Consider the following 23,013-nt stretch of genomic DNA (forward strand, 5'->3'; position numbering starts at 1 on the left):
CCCATTCCCACACCCTCCTCTCCTCTGGTAACCATCAGTTTGTTCTCTATAGTAGAGACTCCATTTCTTTCTTAGTTTGTCTCTTTTTCTTTGCTCATTTGTTTCTTAAATTCCACATATCAGTGAGATCATACGGTATTTGTCTTTCTCTGACTTATTTCACTTAGAGGAACTCTCTCTAGCTCCAGCCATGTTGTTGCAAATGGCAAGATTTCATTCTTTTTCATGGCTGAATAATATATATATATATATATATATATATATATCTGTATGTAACTGTAACCACTTCTTTATTCATTAATTGATGGGACAGTTGGGCTACTATTTCCATAGTTTGGCTATTGCAAATAATGCTGCTTTAAACATACAAGTACATGTAACGATCGGAATTAGTGTTTTTGCATTTTGGGGGGTAAATATCCAGGAATGCAATTATTGGATCATAGATAGTTCTATTTTTATTTTTTTTTTGAAGAACCTCCATACTGTTTTCCACAGTAGCTGCACCAGTTTACATTCCCACCAATGGTGCACAAGGGTTCCTTTTTCTCCACATCCTCACCAACACTTACTGTTTCTTGTGTTTTTGATTTTAGCCATTCTGACAGGTGTGAGCTGATATCTCATTGTGGTTTTGATTTGTACTCCCCTGATAATGAGTGACGATGAACTTCTTTTCATGTGTCTATTGGCCATCTGGATGTCTTCTTTGGAGAAATGTCTGTTCATGTCTTCTGTCCACTTTTTTTCACTGGATTATTTTTTTTTGGGGTGTTGAGCTGTATCAGATATATATATATATAAAATACTAATCCTTTATTGGATATGTCATTTGCAAGTATCTTCTCCCATTCTGTATGTTGCCTTTTAGTTTTGTTGATTATTTCCTTTGCTGTGTAGAAACTGTTTATTTTGATGTAGTCCCAATAGTTTATTTTTGCTTTTATTGCCCTTGCCTCAGGAGACATACCTTGAAAACTGCTGCTACTGCCAATGTATGATAAATTACTGCCTGTGCTCTCCTGAAGAATTTTAAGGGTTTTATTTATTTATTTGACAGAGAAAGTACAAGCAAGGGGAGAGGCAGGCAGAGAGAGAGAGAGAGGGAGAAACAGGCTCCCTGCTGAGCAGAGAGCCTCGTGGAGGGGCTTGATCCCAGGACCCTGGGATCATGACCTGAGCTGAAGGCAGATGCTTAACTGATTGAATCACCCAGGTACTCCTCCTAGAGGATTTTTATGAGTTCCAGTCTCACATTTAAGTCTTCAACCCATCTTGAGTTTATTTTTGTGTATGGTGAAAGAAAGTGGTTCAGTTTTCATTCTCTTGTCCTGTTTTCCCAGCACTATTTGTTGAAGACTTTTTTCCCACTGTATATTCATCCCCTCTTTGTCAAAAATTAATTGACAATATAATTGTGGGTTTATTTCTGAGTTTTCTGTTCTATTCCATTGATCTAGGTGTCTATTTTTATGCTGGTACCATACTGTTTTAATGATTACCCTTTTGTAATATAACTTGAAACCTGGGATTGTAATACCTCCAGTTTTGTTTTTCTTTTTCAAAATCACTCTGGCTATTTGAGGTCTTTTGTAGTTCCATACAAATTTTAGTATTATTGGTTTAAGTTCTATGAAAAATGCTCTTGGTACTTTGGTAGGGATTGCATTAAAGGTGTGGACTGCTTTGGGTAGGACAGACAACCCAATTCTTCCAACCCATGAGCAAGGAATGTCTTTTCATGTCTTTATGTCATCTTGAATTTCTTTCATCAGTGTTTTATAGTTTTCAGAGTATAGGTCTTCCACCTCTTTGATTAAGTTTATCCCTAGATATTTTATTGTTTTTGGTGCAACTGTAAATGGCATTTTAATTTCACCTTCCGTTGCTTTATTTTTAGCATACAAGAACACAACAGGTTTCTATACATTGATTCTGTATCCTGAGACTTTACTGAATTCATGTCATTGATCCACTAGGGAAGTACTTTGCAGTACAGGGGCCACTTGTGGGCTGGGATCCAGCAGTGCATTTATAATAAAAACTGCTAACCCACTGGCCCAGGCACCTGCTACTGTACCACCAAGGTAGGCATTCCCTCAGCTGGCCTTGGTTCTTCTAGCTACTATTGTTTTGATTTTGTCCCAAATGGCAGCACAGGTGGTAAGATTGATGAAGGCATTCTTTAGCATCTCTAGTCCCTTTCCTCCCACTGAAACAACTGCTTTACAATCTTGATTTGCAATAAAGCAATCTTTCTTAGGACTCCAACCACATTATTACAGAACAGACTACACCACATTTGTCTCTTCGGAGTCCCTTAAATCACTCTGTATGGTAGACAGCGTTCCCTCCAAAGTCTCTAAAGTTATTAAAATAGAATTGTCCTGGGCAGCCCGGGTGGCTCAGCAGTTTGGCGCTGTCCACAGTCCGGGGGATGATCCTGGAGACCCGGGATCGAGTCCTATGTTGGGCTCCCTACATGGAGCCTGCTTCTCCCTCTGCCTGTGTCTCTGCCTCTCTCTCTCTCTCTGTGTCTCTCATGGATGAATAAATAAAAAATCTTAAAAAAATAGAATTGTCCTGATTAAGTCACAGATAAACTGAACTGAGATTCACAGTTTTATCATAAGGGTAATTGGTCATAAAAAACAATAAAAAGGGGGATCCCTGGGTGGCTCAGCAGTTTGGCGCCTGCCTTTGGCTCAGGGCGTGATCCTGGAGTCCCGGGATCGAGTCCCGCGTCAGGCTCCTGGTGTGGAGCCTGCATCTCCCTCTGCCTGTGTCTCTGCTTCTCTCTCTCTCTCTCTATCATAAATAAATAAATAAATAAATCTTAAAAAAAAACAATAAAAAGTATAAACATAAAAACAGAGTACAGATGTACTGATGTCAGGAATAAGCCAAGGAAGGAAAGATATAAACTAGTACTGTGAAAACTAGAAAGAGCTGGAAAAATGCAAGATCTTATAATATGCAAATTTTTTATTTTCTACAGTTCAGGGTTCATGGAAGGCAAGCAAAAAGTGATAAATGTAAAAGGCAGGCAGCATTGGATAAAAATCACCAGATAAGGAAAAGATTATATAGTATAAAGAGCAACTGAGTTAGCCTGGTTGGAAAGTGATGACCTTGCTGACCTAAACAGAGACCACATACTGCTCCGAGCCGGCTCTGTGACCCCCCACCCCCATTCCCCCCACTTGGAGGATTTAAGAGGTTTTAAGGCAATGTTTCAGTATCATCTAAAGGATTAAAAATGGAAGTAAGGGATCCCTGGGTGGCGCAGCGGTTTGGCGCCTGCCTTTGGCCCAGGGCGCGATCCTGGAGACCCGGGATCGAATCCCACGTCGGGCTCCCGGTGCATGGAGCCTGCTTCTCCCTCTGCCTGTGTCTCTGCCTCTCTCTCTCTCTCTCTGTGACTATCATAAATAAATAAAAATTAAAAAAAATGGAAATAATACTTTACAGTTAGGAGGCACTCAAATACCTTTTGATTAATGATCTCAAGAGCAATTTCTTCTCTAGATAAGCAATCTCAAGAACGAGGAAACTTGGGGAGTTTCTACTTTCTGTGGGTGATATAGGAAGCCAAGCCAATGGGAAAAGGCTGAAATAATAATAATATATTTATGAGATATTAAATTTTGGGCACAGTAACACAAAAGTATCTCAGCAAAAAAAAAGAAATACAGACTTCTGGGTCACTATGGGGATTATTCTAGGGACAAATTTGCTTCACCTCATTAGTCCGGTGATAATGCTGGAAACATTCTTTGCCATTTTGGCTCTATCATATGTATTTAACATTAACACGAGCACATTCCATTTGTGTACTGCTATCGTACCAAATGCTATCAAATCTGGAAGGTCAACAATTAGGGATTAAATTGACACTACAAGAATACAAAGATACCTTTTAACTTCCAATCTCATTTCAATTCGGAAATTCTCAATTTTGCTTCAGAGGCCGCTCCCCGGCCATCTTCCCTCGCTGGCTGACATGTCAAAAGGGGCTCCTGCTGTTCCCATTGGCACTGAAAATACAAAGCTTAATAAGCTGCACATTCAGGGGTCACAAAAGTGAATACACAGCCTACATACACAAAATCAACACACATGACCACATGTCATTCCTCTGCTGGCAGAGGACAGAGACTACTTCATTACGTATCTCCCACTGGCATTCAAGAAGTGCAAGATCTGTATAAGCTGGGAGGCAACAGAATGCAACCAGGGGTCACGGTTACTGTTTTCTTTTGTATGTCTTCTAATCCCCATCAGGCCAACTATTACTTACAAGTTATGTTCTCGTGCTGGCCATTGAAGCATTATCTGTCAACTCTAGAGCCACTCTGCTTGACTCCACACTTGTGGGGCTTGGATCTGGGGCTTGGACTGTGCAGACTGCCAGCTGGTGCTGCCCTAAGGGGAGTTAACGGTTTTCTTTAACACACACCCACATCACACACATACATGTACAGAGAGACATACCACACGTACAACCATGCATACATACCACACACATGGGCACCAGATATGCTTAAACTGTCACTCAATAATACATATTAACAAAAACCAGAACAACTTTTTTTTAATTCAGAATTTTAATTATGTACATAAATAGCAACATGAGAACCAGGAGTTCTAATGCTGGACATTATCTCTAGGTGAAAGGATTTCCGATTAGTCCACTGGTAGTATGGTATCACCCAAGATAACAAAGAAGCCTGGTATAATTTTTCCTGAAGAAGAAAGCCAATTTACTACATTCAGTACTGACTTCTCTGCCATTTTTCTGTAGAAAATGCATGGAGTTTCCAATGTTTACCTATAACTAAAAGAAAAAGAAAACCATAAGTAAATTGCCAGGAAAAAAAAGACTTTAAAATTTGGCTTTTTGAAAATTCACTAGGGTTAAATTGAGAAACCATATCAGATATTTACATTACCATTATATGACCATGAGGATCATAATGAGCCATAAAAAAACTTATTTCCATTTTACAGACACTTAAACTACAAAGCAGAAAGGTTTTGTGTTTCATCCAAAGTACATTCAGATTCTCAACTGGCTATGTACCTGAGCATAATTAAACAGATGGATGGATGAATAAATAAAAAATAAATGCTTAAATGGCACAGCACACACCACATGTCTCCCCTTCTGAAAAACCAAACAACTACATTTCCGTCCATCTGCTGAAGGAGAACGTGATTATATCTCCGTCTGTCTGACGTATGTATACCTTTCTTCATATCATCCCATTATTCTTCTCTGGAATGCAACACACATCATCCAAAGACACATCAAAGACAAACTGATTATTTTTTCCTGCCCTGCCCCCTAACAAACTGATTCTTCTTCAGATTGCTTTTTTCCCCTAATACGTAAGTAATCTACTTAGCAGTTAGAGATTTTAGAGATATATTTTTAGACATAAATATATCTTCTATTTTTTTAAAGATTTTTATTTTATTTATTCATGAAAGACACAGGGAGAGACAGAGAGAGAGAGAGAGAGAGAGAGTCAGAGATATAGGCAGAGGGAGAAGCAGGCTCCACGCGGGGAGCCCGATGTGGGACTCGATCCCGTGGACTCCAAGATCACGCCCTGGGCCAAAGGCAGGAGCTAAACCGCTGAGCCACCCAGGGATTCCCAAATATATCTTTTAATATAAAACCAAACCTTAAGTTAAACATATACACCTCTAGCTTACCTTTTCCATCTCAGTTTATTGATCTGTTTTGGACTTATCTAAGAATCCAATACATTTACTGAATTGTTAAAACTGCAAAATGGAAATGACCAAATTGATAAGGATTCAATAGGCCATGGTAGTCCATATTAGGAAGTTATTAAGCAGCTAAGAGGAGGAATGAGATAGATCTCTAAATACTATGAGAAAAAGCAGCACATAATATATTAAGTGAAAAAAGGCAAGTTACTTCATTTGTTCAACACAGCTAAACATAGCACTGTCTATGAAGTATCCTTACCAAAACTAAACCTAAATCTGATGGAGCCTTCGGATCTATCATCTTATGGGAAATGCAGAGAAGAGAAGAACCAAGAGATAAACAGAATGACACTAAATGGATGCCCTCAGCCAGCCAGAATATGGGATCTTCTAATGAATAGGCCTGTTTTTCAAAAAAAATAATGACAGGGGGGAAATGAAGGAGAAGGAACTATTACAGTTTATTTTTTTAAGATTTTATTTATTTACTCATGAGAGACAGAGAGAGAGAGATGCAGAGACATAGGCAGAGGGAGAAGCAGGCTCCATGCAGGGAGCCCAACATGGGACTCGATCCCGGGTCTCCAGGATCACACCTTGGGCTGGAGGTGGTGCTAAACCACTGAGCCACCTGGGCTGCCCCACTGTTACAGTTTAAAAGGGACTTCAGAGACCTTCGGTCAACTGTAATGGGTAGATCTTGTTTGGATCCAGATTCAAATAAACCAAGTGCAAAAAGACAATTAGGGAAATCTGCATACTACCTGAATATGAAATATTAAACAATTAGTGTTAATTTCTTTAGGTGTGATAATAAAATTGTGATACGTTCCTTCATGGAGGTTTCAGTGTACTTGCAAAACAATTCAAGAAATATGAGCTCATTCTGTCAAAAAAACAAAAGCAGGTATGGATGTGCACACATTTATTTACATAGAGAAAAAAAGTCAAATGGTATGCCAAACTATTACTAGAAATTAACCATGGAAAAGGAATAGAGGATAAGACAAATTTTTAAAATATTTATCTAAGAAAATTTTTTTCTTAAAGATTTTATTATTTATTTGAGAGAGAGAGAGAGAGAGCGCATAAGTAGGGGGAGGGGCAAAGCAGACTCCCTGCTGAGCAGGGAGCTGGACTTGGGGCTCAATCCCAGGACCCTGAGATCATGACTTGAGCCAAAGTGAGACACTTAACCAACTGAGCCACCCAGGCACCCGTAAACAAATTTCTTTACAACAAATATGTATCACTTTTATAGATGAAAACTCCATCTCCAATAGAGAAATAAAAATTAATCAAAAAATCAAAGTTGTGCATACAGTAAGCTGAAGTCTGGCCCAGAGTATTTTGGAAAGATGAAAGAGATATTTAAGTAGTTTCCCTATATTCCAAGTTTCATGTTTCCTGAAGAGAAACATAATATATTCAATGTCAAGTTTCTGGAGGACATATGTTGTTTCCTGGCTGCTCGTGTTCTAGTCTCTCTTCCAATAGCAGATCCATCCAGTGCACATCTGGCCCTGCTCTCCAGAGATGCTGAGGATTCTTGGGTGGGGCTTAGGCCTCTTTTAACAAGCTCCTGCGGTAATTTGTTTGTATAATAAAATTTGGGAAGTACAACTTGGGGTTACCATATGAAGGGCTGTGATGTGAAAGAGGATCTGTGTTTGTTTTCTGTGACCTCTACGGCAGGATCAGAACCACTGCACAGGAGTTACAAAAAGACATATTTTTGCTTAGTGTAGCAAAGTGATTAGTAACACTTACTGATTCCGAAAAATCAGAAGCATCCCAAGATGGCTGCCCTGTGGGGTGAGCTGCCTATCAGTGAAGATGAAAGGTGAGACCACACAGGGCTACAGGGTATTTATGCTTGAGGCTTGCTAGGGGGCCAGATGACCCCTCTCAAATTCTAAGAGTATATGACTCTGGATCTCTAAAAATATGGAGAAAGCTTGAAAAAGAAAGACTTCACAACTGAGTGCTTTCATGGACTGTAAATAGCAGTCATGATTTATAATAAATATAGTGGTGATTTAAAAAAAAGACTATAAAAGAAAATTCATATTTGCTGCAGAAAATTTTAAAACATAGGACGTTACATAGAAGAAAAACTATTTAAAAAATCCATAATTCTACCATCCCAAGATATATACTTAAATTTTTTGTTGTATTTCCTGGTCTTTATCCTCTCTAAAAACGTATCATACTACCTTGTTTTTTTCATTTAACAAGTTTCCATGCAATTAAGTATTACTGAAACATAATAACATTCTTCTTCATGGATGTACCAGAATTAAGCCACTTTTTAAGAAGATTTTTATTTATTTATTCATAAGAGACAGAGAGAGAGAGAGAGATGCAGAGACACAGGCAGAGGGAGAAGCAGGCTCCATGCAAGGAGCCCAATATGGGGCTTGAACCCGGGAATCTGGAATCACGCCCTAGGACAAAGACAGGCGCTCAATCACTGAGCTACTCAGGCGTCCCAAATTAAGTCACTTTCGGCAGCTAAATATTTAGATTGTTTCCAAACTCAATATAATCTTATATAATGAAGAAATCACAAGTGCCATTATATAATTTTTAATATATATAAAAACCAATATTAATATAACTAGGGTTTTGTACTTAGCTGGTACTCATGAGTAAATATTGAATAAATGAATGAAAATAGTGAATTGAGTGTGAGAAGGAATAATACTGATTTTTCTGACTTCATCTGGTATCCTAAATTTCTCTAGCCTCAGGTTACTCAATTTTTAAAGAAAGAATAATTATACCTATGAATTCCCTATGGCACTTATAATAATATTTCTATATAATCTTGAGCTTCTCTACAACCATCATTCATTCAATAAATGTTTATTTAATGACTATCAGATGAATACAAGGGTACCTACTATAGTAAAGTGCTATTTGAAAAAAAAACATAAACCTAAGAAATAATGACACTTTTCAATTGTTTGAAACAGTTTTGTAGACAAATCCCAACTGCCAAGTTCTAGCTTGTCTAAAAAAAAATAAAAACAAAAAACCCAGGTGCTTAAGAATGAACACAAACAAGTGAAGGCACTTAAGTCCACAAATTAAGGATGGAATGAAACATCATCCCAGCCCTTTTATGTATCTACATGAGGCTGAAACTGATATAATTAATTAAGTTAAATTAAGGACAAGTCATTTCAGCTGATGCTAACAATACTAAAAATGACTATAGCGTTCTCTTGTTCTTTACCTGATTAAAATGGGCAGAGCATGGAGGATTCTACTTATTTCCAGGTGAATTCTTCACATTTCCTGGCTTGTAAGACAAAAAGTAAGAATATTAATACGGTTTAAAAAGGAAATAGTGAAACTTCTAAAGAAAGAGTGGAATGTCTCAAAGTGCCCATCTTTAGTATTTGGCTGAATACAACATTAAATATTCTTATAATGCAACCTGACCTACTTCTTAGTTAACTGAAGGAATTACTAGGGTTCCCTGAGGGCTCCACTGTAGACAGTGACTTAGGCTTGGAGTAGAGCTGGGACTAAAGCTTCATTAATCCTCACCACAGAGAACAGCTGATTCTATAAAAAAATCAACAGTGAAAAGATCTCTTTACTATTTCATGCTGCTACCATTGTTCAAGTATAAAAAAATCAAGAATAAAGCTGTTCTGTGTGCATCATCCACCATAGGGGTCAAATCACAAAACACGTTTACAATGAAAGTGGTTATAATTGGACCACACCCATTCCACCTGGCCACATCTGGGAATGTATAATTAGGTCATGTCATCTACCAGAAGTGATGTAGGAAAGTTTCTAGTAGGAAAATTACATGCGCCAGATGTTTAAGGCTTTACTTCCTATATGTTTTCAATACTCTGCGAAAACATGTTGGTAAGAACTGATATCCACCATGGACGTGAACGCTCATGACATGGCAACTGCAAACAGTAGGCTGCAAGTGAGTGGTCAATGGGGCTGGAATTCTGGAGTCTAGACTGGGCGCAGATTCTCTTGGTGGCCTTCTCGCAATTATCCATGGGTGAAGGAGCAGGGGGAGTGAGAAAGCAAAAATACATAACTAACCCCATAATTTCAGAGCATGGTTTCTAAGCAACTCCAGGCTTACTGAAGTGATTGAAAACTGGTCTCTCAACACAGTGATCATATATCCCGGCTTGCCAAGTTATACTGGTTTATACCCACTGTCCTAGCATAATTAATAGCACCCCCCCCTTCACTTTCAAGCCTATCCTGACTTGGATGATAAATTATATGGTTACCCTGTCTACAGACCACATCCATTTGATGATGAACTTCTGGGCAACAAGGCCTTATGTATTACTTGGTGGATCATCATACAACACCCATGTCTTATTGCTCTGAACAGAGCTCTACAGAACTCAGTACTGTGTGCCTTGCTGTATTCTTTGAGAGCCACAATCACACAAACACAAACACACACCCAGAGGCCTTCTTGCTGTTGCTTTTCCAACCTGCCAAGCTCTTTCCTAGGATGAGAACTTTGCAAAATGTATCTCTTGACCTAGATTGGTCAATCTCAATCTCTGCCTAGCTAAATGTTATTCATCCTCTAGATCAAGGCTGTCACATGTCCTTCAATTTACATGAGAACCTTTTATTCACATTCACAGCATCATATGCTTCCTGATTTGTATAATTCTTCCATTCATTTACTAATACATAAGTTGAATCATTTACTAATATATAGGCTTCATGAGGGCACAATATTCCTAGGACCTCCTAGCACATGGTATTTAAACATTTGTTGAATAAACAAATTAAATGCAGTACAACCTAGAGATCTGATGAGGTTAAAAAAATGTTTGGGTATGTAATTAATGAAGAAAAGAAATAAAAAAAAAAGAGGCTTCATTTACGAAGCTAAGTGAGATAACCACGTGGCAGTGGGGTCTGTCATAAAAACCATGGAGTTCTCTACCTAGTTAAATATATTTTAGGTGCGAACTACCTTATGTAATGCTTGCCAAGTACTTCTAGTGATAGTCTTATATATTCTACTATCTATACTTGCCAGCATCTCAATCTCAAAAATATAATTCATAAGTTTTTTTATCTTTTGGACATTAAGAAAATGAGCACATGAAATATTCTGGTTGAGGAAAACAACTCTGTTGCTAGGAAATTTTTCTTGTTTGGTTATGTATCACTTATAGTATAACAAAACATGACAGTCAAATATCTCACTAAAGAAATATTGAGCCCATCCACCCTATTACAAATCAGATCTCTCTTGGCATAAACTGACATGATCTCAGAAAAAAAATAACATTCTCCAACTTCAAAAGACAGATTGTGATTTAGTACAAGCCAGAAATTAATTTTTTTGCATTTTTCAGACAGCTGTATTTGAAATATTTTATAACTGATTCTCCTTATAATTTAATTTTGATACCTATCAGGTTTCATTGGTTTTTTTAAGATTTATTTATTTAGGGGTGCCCTGGTAGGGCGCCTGTTCTCAGATTTATTTATTTTAGAGAGAGACCACACACATGACTGGGGGGGGTGGAGAGGGAGAGAATCTTAAGCAGACTCCCCACTGAGTGCAGAGTCTGACACAGGGCTCAATCCCAGGGCCCTGAGACCATGACCTGAGACAAAATCAAGAGTCCGAAGCTCAATTGACTAAGCCACTGAGGTGCCCAGGTTTCATAATTTTTAAGCAATTATTATATTTTATTTAACCCAACATATCTAAAATACTATTATTTTAACATATCAGTATAAAAATGAGATAGTTTACATTCTTTTTATTTGTACCATGTCTTCTAAATTTGCTGTGAATTTATACTTACAGCACACACCTCAATTCACACTAGCTATACTTCCAGTCCTCAATAGCTTGTGGCTGCCATATTGGACTATATAGAGCTAGAGGAATAAGCTAAATAGCACTGTTATGGTTAGTTTGATGTGTCAACTTGGCTAGGCTAGAAAAGAAAATGTATTTCCTTTCCACATCCATGAACATGAATGATCATTTCTATTAGCAAAATCAAAACATTTGTTTTAGTCTAAACATTTATTCCTAATTAGTATGCACTGCCATGTAAAGAGGGATTTCTGGACAAATCTCTGAGGTATAGCATCCCACTGAAATGTCTGAGCCCCTCACTAGTTGATTATTTTAATTACTTAACTTCCCCAAATGCAGTTTCCTCATTTGTAAAATGGAGATAATAACAGAACCTGCCTCAGAGACTTTTCGTGAACAAAGAGTTTAGTACCCAGGGCCAAGCTCACAGCAAGTGCTCGATAAACATTACTTATCCTATGTAAAAAGTCACTTAACTTTTTGACGAGGAAACAAAAGGTACAGATAAACAATCTGTTAAAGACCCCAGTGAAATCCCAGTTCACTGATACCATCAGCAGAATACTGCCTCCCCCAAAGATGTCTGCATCCTAATCCTGGAAACTGTGACTCTGTTACTTTACCTGGCAAAGGAGAGTTTATGTGGCATGGGGATTTGGGTTGGTAATCAGCTGACTTTCCAACAGGGAGATTAGTTTGGATTGTTACATGGGTTCCTATAGTCAAAGAGGGAGGCAGAAGACAGGGGCAGAGAAATGGGACATGAAAAGAATTTAACTTGCAGTGGCCGGCTTTGAAGATGGAGGAAGAGGGCTGTGAGCCAAGGAAAGCTGCAGCCTCTAGAAGCTAGGAACAGCCCTCCACTGGCAGCCAGCAAAACAGACCTTGACCCTACAACCACAGGAACTGAAATGAATTCTGTCAACAACCTGCATGAGGGGGGAAATGGATTCTCCCCTGGAGCCGCCAGAAAGGAATGCAGCCTTGCTGACACCTTGATTTAGCGCCAGACTTCTGACCTACTGAGTCTAAGATAATATAAATTTGTATTACTTTCAGCCACTAAATTTGTGGTCATTTGTTATGGCAGGATAGGAGACTAAAACACGGGGTGGGGGGGGGCAGGACTCTTGACTAATGGATATAAGCCCTATGGTTCCATTTCCCATCAGAGGATGTTATCTTCTCAAGCAGAAGCAAAACTGTGCAGTGTCCTGTGACATCTGTCATGGCTCTTGTGTGCTAGGGTCTGTCCATTTTATAAGTTTCTTACAAGGATAAACTCATTTAGTCCTCAAAGCAGCCCCTGAGGTCCTACTCGCATTTCCCAGAGTGCCAGAGCAATTTCCCAAGGTTTCATGGTTTGTAAGAAGTGGGGACGGGGCGGGGTGGGGCGGAGCCTGGAGCACTCATTCCAGAGTCCAGTCTCTTGGCCATCAGGCTATGCTGCATTCTGCTTGGTCCACCTTTTCTGATACGAAAGCTTTATGCCTTTCAAAAAAGGAGATGCTCCCCACTGCCCCACTGCCCAGAATTTTTAACTTTTTATTTTGCTAAGTAATGATGTTAAAAAAAAAAAAGAAAAATCATTGCCCAGGACCTCGATTTTTTAAACAGCCAAAACTGGAAAGGGCACGAATTCAGAACAAATTTAGCTTTATGGAAAACCCACCACATTGTCCTTATGTTTATTTTTATTTTTTTGGGTTAAGAACACTTAATATGAGATTTACTCTCCTGACAAATTTTTAAGTGTATGCTTTACAGTACTATTGACTTACAGGCACTATGCTGTACAGCAGATCTCTAGAACACATTCATCTTCCATGACTGAGACTTTATACCCATTGTACAGGAACTCCCCAATCCCCTTCCCTGTAGCCCCTGGCAACCAGCATTCCTCTTTCTGTTCCTATGACTTTGACTCTGTCAGATACTTCATATAAGGTGAATTATGCAGTATTTCTCCATTTGTGATAGAAATATCCGAGAGGATCACTTTGAAACCACGTAACTTATGGAGAGCTAAACTTGAGTGTGTTTAGCAAGCTGAGGAATTTGGAATGGAGGAAGAGAAAGCAGGACATATTTACTCAGGGTGGTGGCTGCTGCTTCCCTTTCATTTTCCTGCTGAGCCAGCAGGGGCCTGCACACAACTATTAAAAGCCCAGCTTTAGAAGTTCTGCTCAGTTTTCACGTTAGTAACAGGTTTATATTTCTTCATGGATTTTCTTTCCCTTTAAAGACTTATTAAGATTTTGCTTTTTAGTTATTGTTGGCCTTTAAGAGTCATTCTGCAATTCTTTCAATAGTAACTTGTTATATTTTTTTAAAACCTAGTGAAAACTAAACATGCCATTTACCGAGACACTGCTGTGTTTGGCTAATTATAGGACAACTCCAAAAGAGCCATCTGTAACCCTGGGGCCCCACGCCCACAACTGGCTTCCATCTCAGATACTCCAATGTTGGGCTGATACTATTGTGAAAGGGTTTCAGATTAGCAATGGACAATCAGTAAATAGTTTCAGGCTTTTATTAAGCTCCTAGACTCAGAGTGAAAACCATAATGGAAAAAAATCAATAAAACCAACTAAATTAAGAACTTCTGATGGTCAAAAGACACCCAAACTGAAAAGAAGCCATCTGCCAACACATGATGAACAATATTAGCATCTAGGAAAAAAATAAAGAACCTTTATAAATTATTAAGGAACGAACAAATTACTCATGCAAAAAATGGCCAAAAAACATGAGTAGGCGTTTCAAGGAGGAGAAACCAATAAACACGTGAAAAGATGTTCAACCTCATTAGTGATCAAGGAAATATACATTACAACTACAATGAGAAATTCTGAGACCATTGTGACATGCTAGATAGTGAGGAAACTATCATATTTAGGTCATGTCAAAAGGACTCAAAGCCAACTTCTATCAGCCAAAGTGTGACAATCTGAATTTTAATAAGGAGTAAGAATCATGAAACATTCAAATCCAAATATATATAAATCTACAAATTCATAGCTATATTTAAAAAACTAACTAGTGACCTTCTGAGGATGAGAGGGAACCAATCCATTATTTTGAAAACTGGATACATAGGAGAAAAAATAAAGCATCTATCCTGTCTCTCCTCTAACTGAATGAGTAAATAGTAGATGAGGGGAAGTGGTTCCTTATTAAAGTATTCCAGGTAATATGTGAAAAATGACATGACAGAGGTCAGTGAATTAATGGATCTGGGCACTGGGCATCAATAACCACTAACCCCAAAACAGCAAAGTAAAAACCAGACTTAGGTGCCTACATAGATCTACAGCCTTGCCAAAAGGATCAAACACAAACCTCATCAAACAGTCATCTGAACCCAGCTGACAATCTGCAGGAAATGCAGAGAAGAGAGGAACATGGTCAACTGCATCTTAAGTGTGCCATCAGCAAAGCTCAAACTAACAGAAAGTCTCTAGGTCCAATATGCTGGGTTCTTTTAACAAATACATTGTAAGGAAAATAAAAAGCTAGAAGAAACTGTAGATTAAAAGTGACTTAAAAAGGGTGAAGGGAGACTTAAAAGGTATCTAAAGTCAGAAATAATAAGAGGAAAAACTCAAGTGACAGGGATAAATACTTGGGTGATAAAACCATAAAGAAAAATAAGAAGGCTATTACTATAGAAGTCAGGGTAGTAGGTAATTTTGGATGGAGGGAGAGAACTGTAATTGGAGTAGGCTACATGGAACGGGTTCTGGGAAGGCTGGCAAAATTCTGTTTTTGTCCTTAGATGATGGTCATGAAGGAGTTTGCCTTATTCTAATTCATTAACTATAAAAAAATGAATTAAGAACTGGGGAAACCTGAATATGGACTGCATACAAGGTAATGTTTATATAAACAAGGAAATGTTACTTTTCCCTGATGTGATAATGGTATTGCGATAATAGTGTCTGCATTCTTTGGAAATACATGCTGAATTGCCGATGTGTAGAAAGCACAATGATGCCTACAACTAAGTCTCACATAGTTCAGAAAAAGAAAATACACGTGTGTGTAAGCACCCACACGTGTAAAATAAGGCAAAGCAAATGTAGAAAATGTTAACTGGTGAATCCAAGTGAAAAGGATAGTAATTATGTACTATTTCTGCAACTTTCTGTAGTTTTGAAATTTTTTCAAAATAAAAATTGAAGAATAAAGCAAAACCACACACACACACACACACACACACACACACCTCATAGTGAAAAACTATTTTAAAGCTACCAGAATGGCAAAATTAGAAATAACCACTTATTAAGTAAGACTATTTAACGTCACCTAGTAAAACTGATGTGCAGACCCTATGAACCAGGGATCCTGCCCTAGGAACACTCTTAATAAAACAACTAGTCATCAACATGGCTATTTTCCCACAAAGGAATATTTTATAGGAGTGAAAAGGAATCAACCATAGACATATGTGGCCCATAAACATGTTAACAGGACAAAATGAGTTACAGAATAGTACAGATAGAAAGACTCTATCTAGATAAAAATCTTTATATGTGTATTTGATACGTTTATTTATATTTTCAAGACAAAAACCAGGCAAGCTCAACTACAATGTTTTAGAAGAACAAGGAAATGAAAAACTAAACTCTGGACAGTAGTTCCCTCTGGGGAGACAGAGGCAGGAGGAGGAGGGCATGAAGAACTTGGAAGGCACTGGTAATTTCCTATCTTTTATTTTTTATTTTTTTTTAATTTTTATTTATTTATGAGAGAGAGAGAGAGAGAGAGAGAGAGAGAGAGAGAGAGGCAGAGACATAGGCAGAGGGAGAAGCAGGCTCCATGCACCGGGAGCCCGACGTGGGATTCGATCCCGGGTCTCCAGGATTGCGCCCTGGGCCAAAGACAGGCGCTAAACCGCTGCGCCACCCAGGGATCCCCAATTTCCTATCTTTTAAAGGTGGATGGATGATTGTATATATGTGGTCATTTTTTTTTTAATTTTTTATTTATTTATGATAGGCACACAGAGAGAGAGAGAGAGAGGCAGAGACACAGGCAGAGGGAGAAGCAGGCTCCATGCACTGGAAGCCCGACGTGGGATTCGATCCCGGGTCTCCAGGATCGCGCCCTGGGCCAAAGGTAGGCGCCAAACCGCTGCGCCACCCAGGGATCCCATATGTGGTCATTATACTGTTGGATTTTAAACTCTGCTTCTGTGTGTTTGTCTATAAACAGAGGTTTTGTTAAGATTTTTTTTAAGTAATCTCTATAGACACCCAATGTAGGGCTCAAGCTTACAATCCTGAGATCAAGAGTCGCATGCTCCACAACTGAGCAAGTGGGGTGCCCCTGTAAACAGAGTTTAAAATCCAACAGATATCTTCTATCTGAAAAAACAAACAAACCCTAGACCACACTAGGCTGACAAGATTTCTGGACACACCCAGCATTGCTTCACAGTTCTGACAAAGAGTTCATTTTAGCTGAAGCAGATAAATTTCTCTTAACTGACCAAAGACAATGACAGAACTGAAAGACTACCTCATCCGAACTTTATTGGTCGAAGACTCAGTGCAAACAAACATTTAGTGTTAATTCCTAAAAGGGAAAAGGAATGTGGCAGAGCAGAAAAATGCCACTGGCTTATTTAGGGTTTTTGAGAGTACTACAGCTCCACAGAGCAAATAATATAATTGAGAACTGAGCCATCATTCATACCATTGAAAATTTCAGAGCCCTGTTTTAAACACGATGTCCACAATTTCCTTTTGACTATTTAGAAACAAAAGCACATACATTTGTTAGATCACTACAGTGATAACTACGAACCACCATGAGTTAGACTGCATCTAATTGAGACTGCTAATTTCAAGCCTGACTTGAAAACCAATTTCCAAATAAGCTAAGAAACAAACAAAAATCTCAATCATGAAGTGTCCTGTCCCCCAGGTCTCCTCAGAGACAGTTCCTGGGCCCCAAAGGATTCCTGTTCCAGGGTAACTTAAATCTTTGCTCTCATTAATAAAACAAAACAAAAACCACTGAAACCCACAAAATTCAACAAGAAGGGGGAAGAGCGATCAATAAAAAACAATGGCATTTCACTATCAAATAATTCCTGAAATCTAAGTATATCAAAATTTGATTAGCGCTTTCTGTTGTTCTTCATTTAAAACTTGTGCTAAAGGTTTAAGTAGTCAACATCAATTTTATTACCTCCACCAAGAACACACAACCATCAGGAAGATTGTGCTTTCACAGTTAACAAATGAAAAACATTACATTCTCAGTGACTGAAGAGGACAAGGGTGCAGAAGACTAATGAAAAAAACTGCAGGCCAACCATGAGCTAATTAGACATCTTTACTATCTCACTCCCCAAAGACTCACATATAAATGTGAGTAGCTTTAATATCCAATGTTTTCAAATTACCATAAAATGCTACCCTGTTTAACTTACATCCCAACCACAGTCCTGTTGCTTCTGCCCTGGGCTGAAGTAGAGAAAGCTATTTCCAAGCTAGACGCTATGGAGGGATTCCCTCCCTGGTTTTCATGTGCAGCGGGTCTGAGCTGCCCACGGACACCACAGCAAGCACTCAGAGGCTCCAGGGGACACCTCCCAACTGGCTTTGGTGCACATGTGTCTGTGTTACCCCCACAGTGAGCAACTGGAACTGAGGATGAGTTTCGTTTTCCATGTTTCTTTCTAGGGCTCTGTAGAGCTTTCCCGACATTCTATTTCCTTTCCCATATAAAGCTCAGTGTGGACCTAAGGAATTCTTTAAACAGGAAAGCAAGCTTCCAAAGAAAATGTCAGAGGAATGAAAACAAAACTATGAGTGTTTATTCTTTAAAGGGGATTGCCAAAGGGCGCTTGATATTAATGTCGAACTTCCTACTCAAAGCTAGCTTAAACAGGTTCCATAGAGACTAACTCCTTTAAATACCACTAACACAAAAATGAGTCTTTAAGATTTCATTGGTAGATTATTTATGTAAATAATGAGGAGGGCTTATGACTTTTTAAAAATTTTCATTTATCCATTCATGAGAGTCATACAGAGAGAGAGACAGAGACACAGACAGAGGGAGAAGCAGGCTCCTGCAGGGAGCCCGATGCGGGACCCAATCCCCAGATCTGGGATTATGCCCTGAGCCAAAGGCAGAGGCTCAACCACTGAGCCACCCAGGCATCCCTATAATTGATTCTATAATGTTACATCCAAATTCCAGTTCAAAATTCTGGATTTCAATTTTGACAGAATTCTTTATATTTTTTAAGAGTATTTTGATTTGAGATGATGAAGTCAAAATGAATTTCCTTCAATCTATAATGCAGAAGGTATGTTAAATGTAAAAACCCTAATTCTTCCTTATTGAACAGTGCCTCCAAGGGCTTGGAGGAGACATGTTGCCTTGTTCTATATTCATTCTTATCAGAGGAAAGAATGTTCCAGCAAACAGGGGCAACATTCAATTAGCTATGGGCTGCAAGAAGAGATGAAAGATGACACCTTCTTACAATTATACAACGTTCTCCCTCTGCTGCTCATCCACCAGTCAGCATAGAGAATATGGTCTGTAGCTGGTGGCTGATTCCCAACACACCACGACACATGCCCTTAAATGGGCCAAGAAGGCTAGGGGATGAAGAGATACGGTCCTGCTAAAGGAAAGGAGGAAGGCAGTAATAAGTGAAATAGCAAGAGGAGGAGACTTGGTTAGTTTTCTTGCCTGGGAACACAGTACGTTCCCTATGAATCCAATTTTGATAAAACTTTCAGATAATATGCTACACTTTGAGCACATTATAAATACAATAGAGAGAAAATTATGACCTAAGACTACAGTGGAATGCCTTTCATGGTCACCACTTATTCAGCCCTGCTGATAATAACCAAAAGCACAGAGGTTCTATTGCTCCTCCAATAAAGGCCACCAACAGAGAATCTGAACTAGAGGTGTAATGAAAAACAAAAAAAGCAAGTTCAGGCAATGGGATTATCAAGAATCTTACAAAATCCTAGAGAAACCATATATTCAAACCAAAAGGAAGATAATGAAAAAGATCTTTCTCACCTTTTGAAAGTTCTCCTTCCACAAATCTTCTACGACTATGTATCCTCGTAAACCCCAGTCATATAATTTCTCCCCACTGACCTTGAAACAAAATATAAAAGATCCATTGCTATTCCATACATGACTGGTATGAATGAGAATATTCCACTTTCCTTTTTCCTGTTTCCAAAACAACTGTATTTAAGCATGATGACCCCAGAAGCCCTGGGACATACACATTCAGGCTGTGCAACGTAAGCAAATAAAAAGATAATGAGAATCGCAGCATAAAAAGAAAACACAGTTTGGTCATGTAGTTACTGTGCAAAATAATCTGCCATAAATTATAGGTGTATAAGGAAAAAAAAAGTAGGAAGTCAACTGGTGATATGTGAAACTCCTGAAAAAGAGACATAGAAAGAAGGCTTCCGCCTATCACATCTAGCACGTCAGAGCCAACCAAGGCACATTTGCCCAGCTGAAAATCAATCATTCATTTCAAGGGCCTGGGTAAAAAATACGTGAACCTAATGAAGATGTTAGTTTTCCCAGGTCCCCCAAAACATAAAATATTCAAGTTTCTACAGGGATTTTTGCCTCTTGACCGAAGATTCTTTCTACAATATCCTGAGAGGTAGGCCCCCAGGTCAGAGAATACTTCGGAGCCAAGGAGCTCACTACTTAGTATGATATTGTAATAGCACTGCACAGTGATGGATGGTAGCTACCCTTGTGGTGAGCATGGAATAATGTAAAGACTTGTCAAAAAAAAAAAAAAAGACTTTTCAAATCACTATGTTGTACGCCTGAAACTAATGTAATATTGTGTGGCAACTATACTCACATTAAAAAAAATTTAAAAATTAGGGGCGGCCCAGGTGGCTCAGCAGTTTAGCGCCACTTGCAGCCCAGGGAGTGATCCTGGGGACCCAGGATCAAGTCCCGCGTGGGGCTCCTGGCAGGGAGCCTGCTTCTCCCTCTGCCTGTGTCTCTGCCTCTCTCTGTCATGAATAAACAAATAAAATCTTTAAAAAAAATAAAAATTAAAAAAAAAACCACTGGTCTACCTTTTGCTAGCTAACTTTAACTGTTGGAAAATTTTTTTAAGTACTGAGCTTTTTTTTTTTTTGATAATTTTATTCATTTATTTGACAGAGAGAGCACAAGCAGGGGGAGCAGGAGAGGGAGAGGCAGACTCCCCACTAAGCAGGGAGCCTGATGCAGGGCTGGATTCCAAGACCCTTTTTTCCAAGAAAAAAAAGAAAAAAAATGCTTCTAGTGGGGCACCTGGCTGGCTCAGTTGGTAGAGCATTCAACTCTTGATCTCAGGGTCATTGAGTTCAGGCCCATGTTGGGCATGGAGCCTACTTAAAAAAATGCTTCAAGTAATTTGCATTCATTGGTCCTACATATGACAAACTATGGAGTTTCCACTTCACATTTCTGAAAGCAGTTATTATTCTCTCTCATTTTTGTAATAATTCATCTATGTATGGCATTTTAGTTTACAAAGCACTTTCACATGAATTATCTCTATTCTAAATAACAACTCTGTGCAGTAAGTACATAAAATTATAAGGAAATATTCAGAGGCTAAGTGACTAATCTAACTAAGGTCATGGTGCTAGTAAATCCAGTGGTCATTGCAAGACACTGGTTTCTTACAATTTATATTCTTCCAGTTGTTCTGTTCTTAAAATATATGATTCTCAGACTCACTGGGAGACATAGCAAGCATTTACCACATATATGACACTACTCTTGGTGCTTTAAATTTGAGTGGAAAACAACATTTGTCAGGTTTTTTTACAATACTTCTCTCCAAACATGACTGAACAAAAAACAATGTGAGCAATTAAGTGGCTGGTCCAAGGTCAGGGTATTCCTTAAAAAAAATTAAAACTGTGAAATAGGAACTAAATGACACTAAAACAGTAACAGAAAATCTCTTTTAATCACTGGTGTCTCTTTTGTTTTACTGTAGCAAAATATACATACAATTTACCATTTCATCCATTTTGAGGTGTACAATTCAGTGGCATTAAATACATTCACAGTGTTTTGAAACCATCACCACTATCCATTTCCAGAACTTTCTCATCATCCCAAACAGATCACTAATGTTTTATATCTAGTGAAAATAAAGTTAATTGTTGTGTTCTGGCTTACTCTGAATACAAAATAAAAGACAAAATTCCTTCCCACTGACTTTAAAAATAAATTAGAATACAACTCATAGTTGCGTCCTACTATCTTGGCTGTGAATACAAAAGATCTTTTGCAACATATGCTGTGGAATATAAATAAAAAAGACCTCTCTACTCAGGGGGCAGCCACATATGCTTCTCAACCAGCAGCTAAGCCCACTCTCCACACCCTACCCATTTACTGTTTAAACCACAACACACTGAGATGATGTATGATTATGTTTATGATCCAGGGCAGGCAGACGTGATTCACTGTTCCTGAGCTGGGGCTGAAGCAGGCAGAGGGATATTAACTGTCTGCCTCCAGGACTGTTATAAACAATGTCAAGCCCATGCTATAAAGATCTTACTGGCATTTGCTAACCAAAGCCACCAATTTCTCACAGCTGGAGCCATTGGCCTCCCACATACAATGGCAGTGCAATCTAGGAATCCAGACTCAATCCTGTCCTAAGCGCTCCAGGGAGCTCAGCATTGGATCAGTCTGGCTCAGAGCCCCGAGGGCCCAACTCCAGTGACGGCACTGCTGCTGCTCCTCCTGGGACCAAGCCTCCGCGTGACAGAGTACCTCCAGTGACTGGGTCCATGTCTCCATATGCTGTCTAGGACTTCAAAACCTAGAGCTTGCCTTGTCCTTGCCAATTTTCCATGGCACTCTGTGTCTAGAGTTGCACTAAGTCCAGACACCACTGCCCTAAGGAAGTCTAGTCTATGTCAGTGGTTCTCAAACATCAAGGACATCTGAATCCCCTGGAGGGCTGGCCAAGACACAGATCACTAGCCCTAATCCTCAGAATGTCTGAGTTAGTCAGGCCGAGCTAGGGCCTGAGAAATGTGCATTTCTAACAAGCCAAGTGATCCTGATGTTGCTGGGCTAGGGACCAGATTTTGCGAACAGTTGGTCACATGAATTGTGTCCCTGGAAATGCACATGTTGAAGTCCTAACTCATAGTATGACTGTATTTGGAGATAGGGCCTTTAAAGTAGTAATTAAGGTTACATGAGGTGATAAGAATAGGGCTCTAATCCAATATGACTGGTGTCATCATAAGATGAGGACGAGACCCCAGGGATGTCCACACATAGTGGAAAGTTGGTCACCTACAAGCCAAGGAGAGAAGCCTTAGGAGAAACCAACCATACTTACACCTTGATCT

General features: G+C 39.0%; 1 protein-coding gene across 3 annotated transcripts in view; it reads right to left on the bottom strand.

The window, feature by feature from the left end:
- Positions 1 to 4,577: 4,577 nt before the first annotated feature.
- The window catches only part of APOO (apolipoprotein O), a 53,758-nt gene continuing 35,322 nt past the window's right edge, over positions 4,578 to 23,013 (bottom strand). The window contains exons 7-9 of one of the 3 annotated variants that reach the window (XM_038587086.1): positions 19,670 to 19,750; positions 8,984 to 9,049; positions 4,578 to 4,837 (exon numbers count right to left, since the gene is read on the bottom strand). In XM_038587086.1, coding sequence (XP_038443014.1) covers positions 9,014 to 9,049; positions 19,670 to 19,750 — 117 coding nt within the window. In that variant the 3' untranslated portion in view covers positions 4,578 to 4,837; positions 8,984 to 9,013. The remainder of the gene's footprint in view (positions 4,838 to 8,983; positions 9,050 to 19,669; positions 19,751 to 23,013) is intronic. The other 2 variants (XM_038587088.1, XM_038587087.1) reach the window with 2 other exon arrangements.

Source organism: Canis lupus, chromosome X (genome assembly GCF_011100685.1).
Source record: "Canis lupus familiaris isolate Mischka breed German Shepherd chromosome X, alternate assembly UU_Cfam_GSD_1.0, whole genome shotgun sequence".
Lineage (NCBI taxonomy): Eukaryota > Metazoa > Chordata > Mammalia > Carnivora > Canidae > Canis > Canis lupus.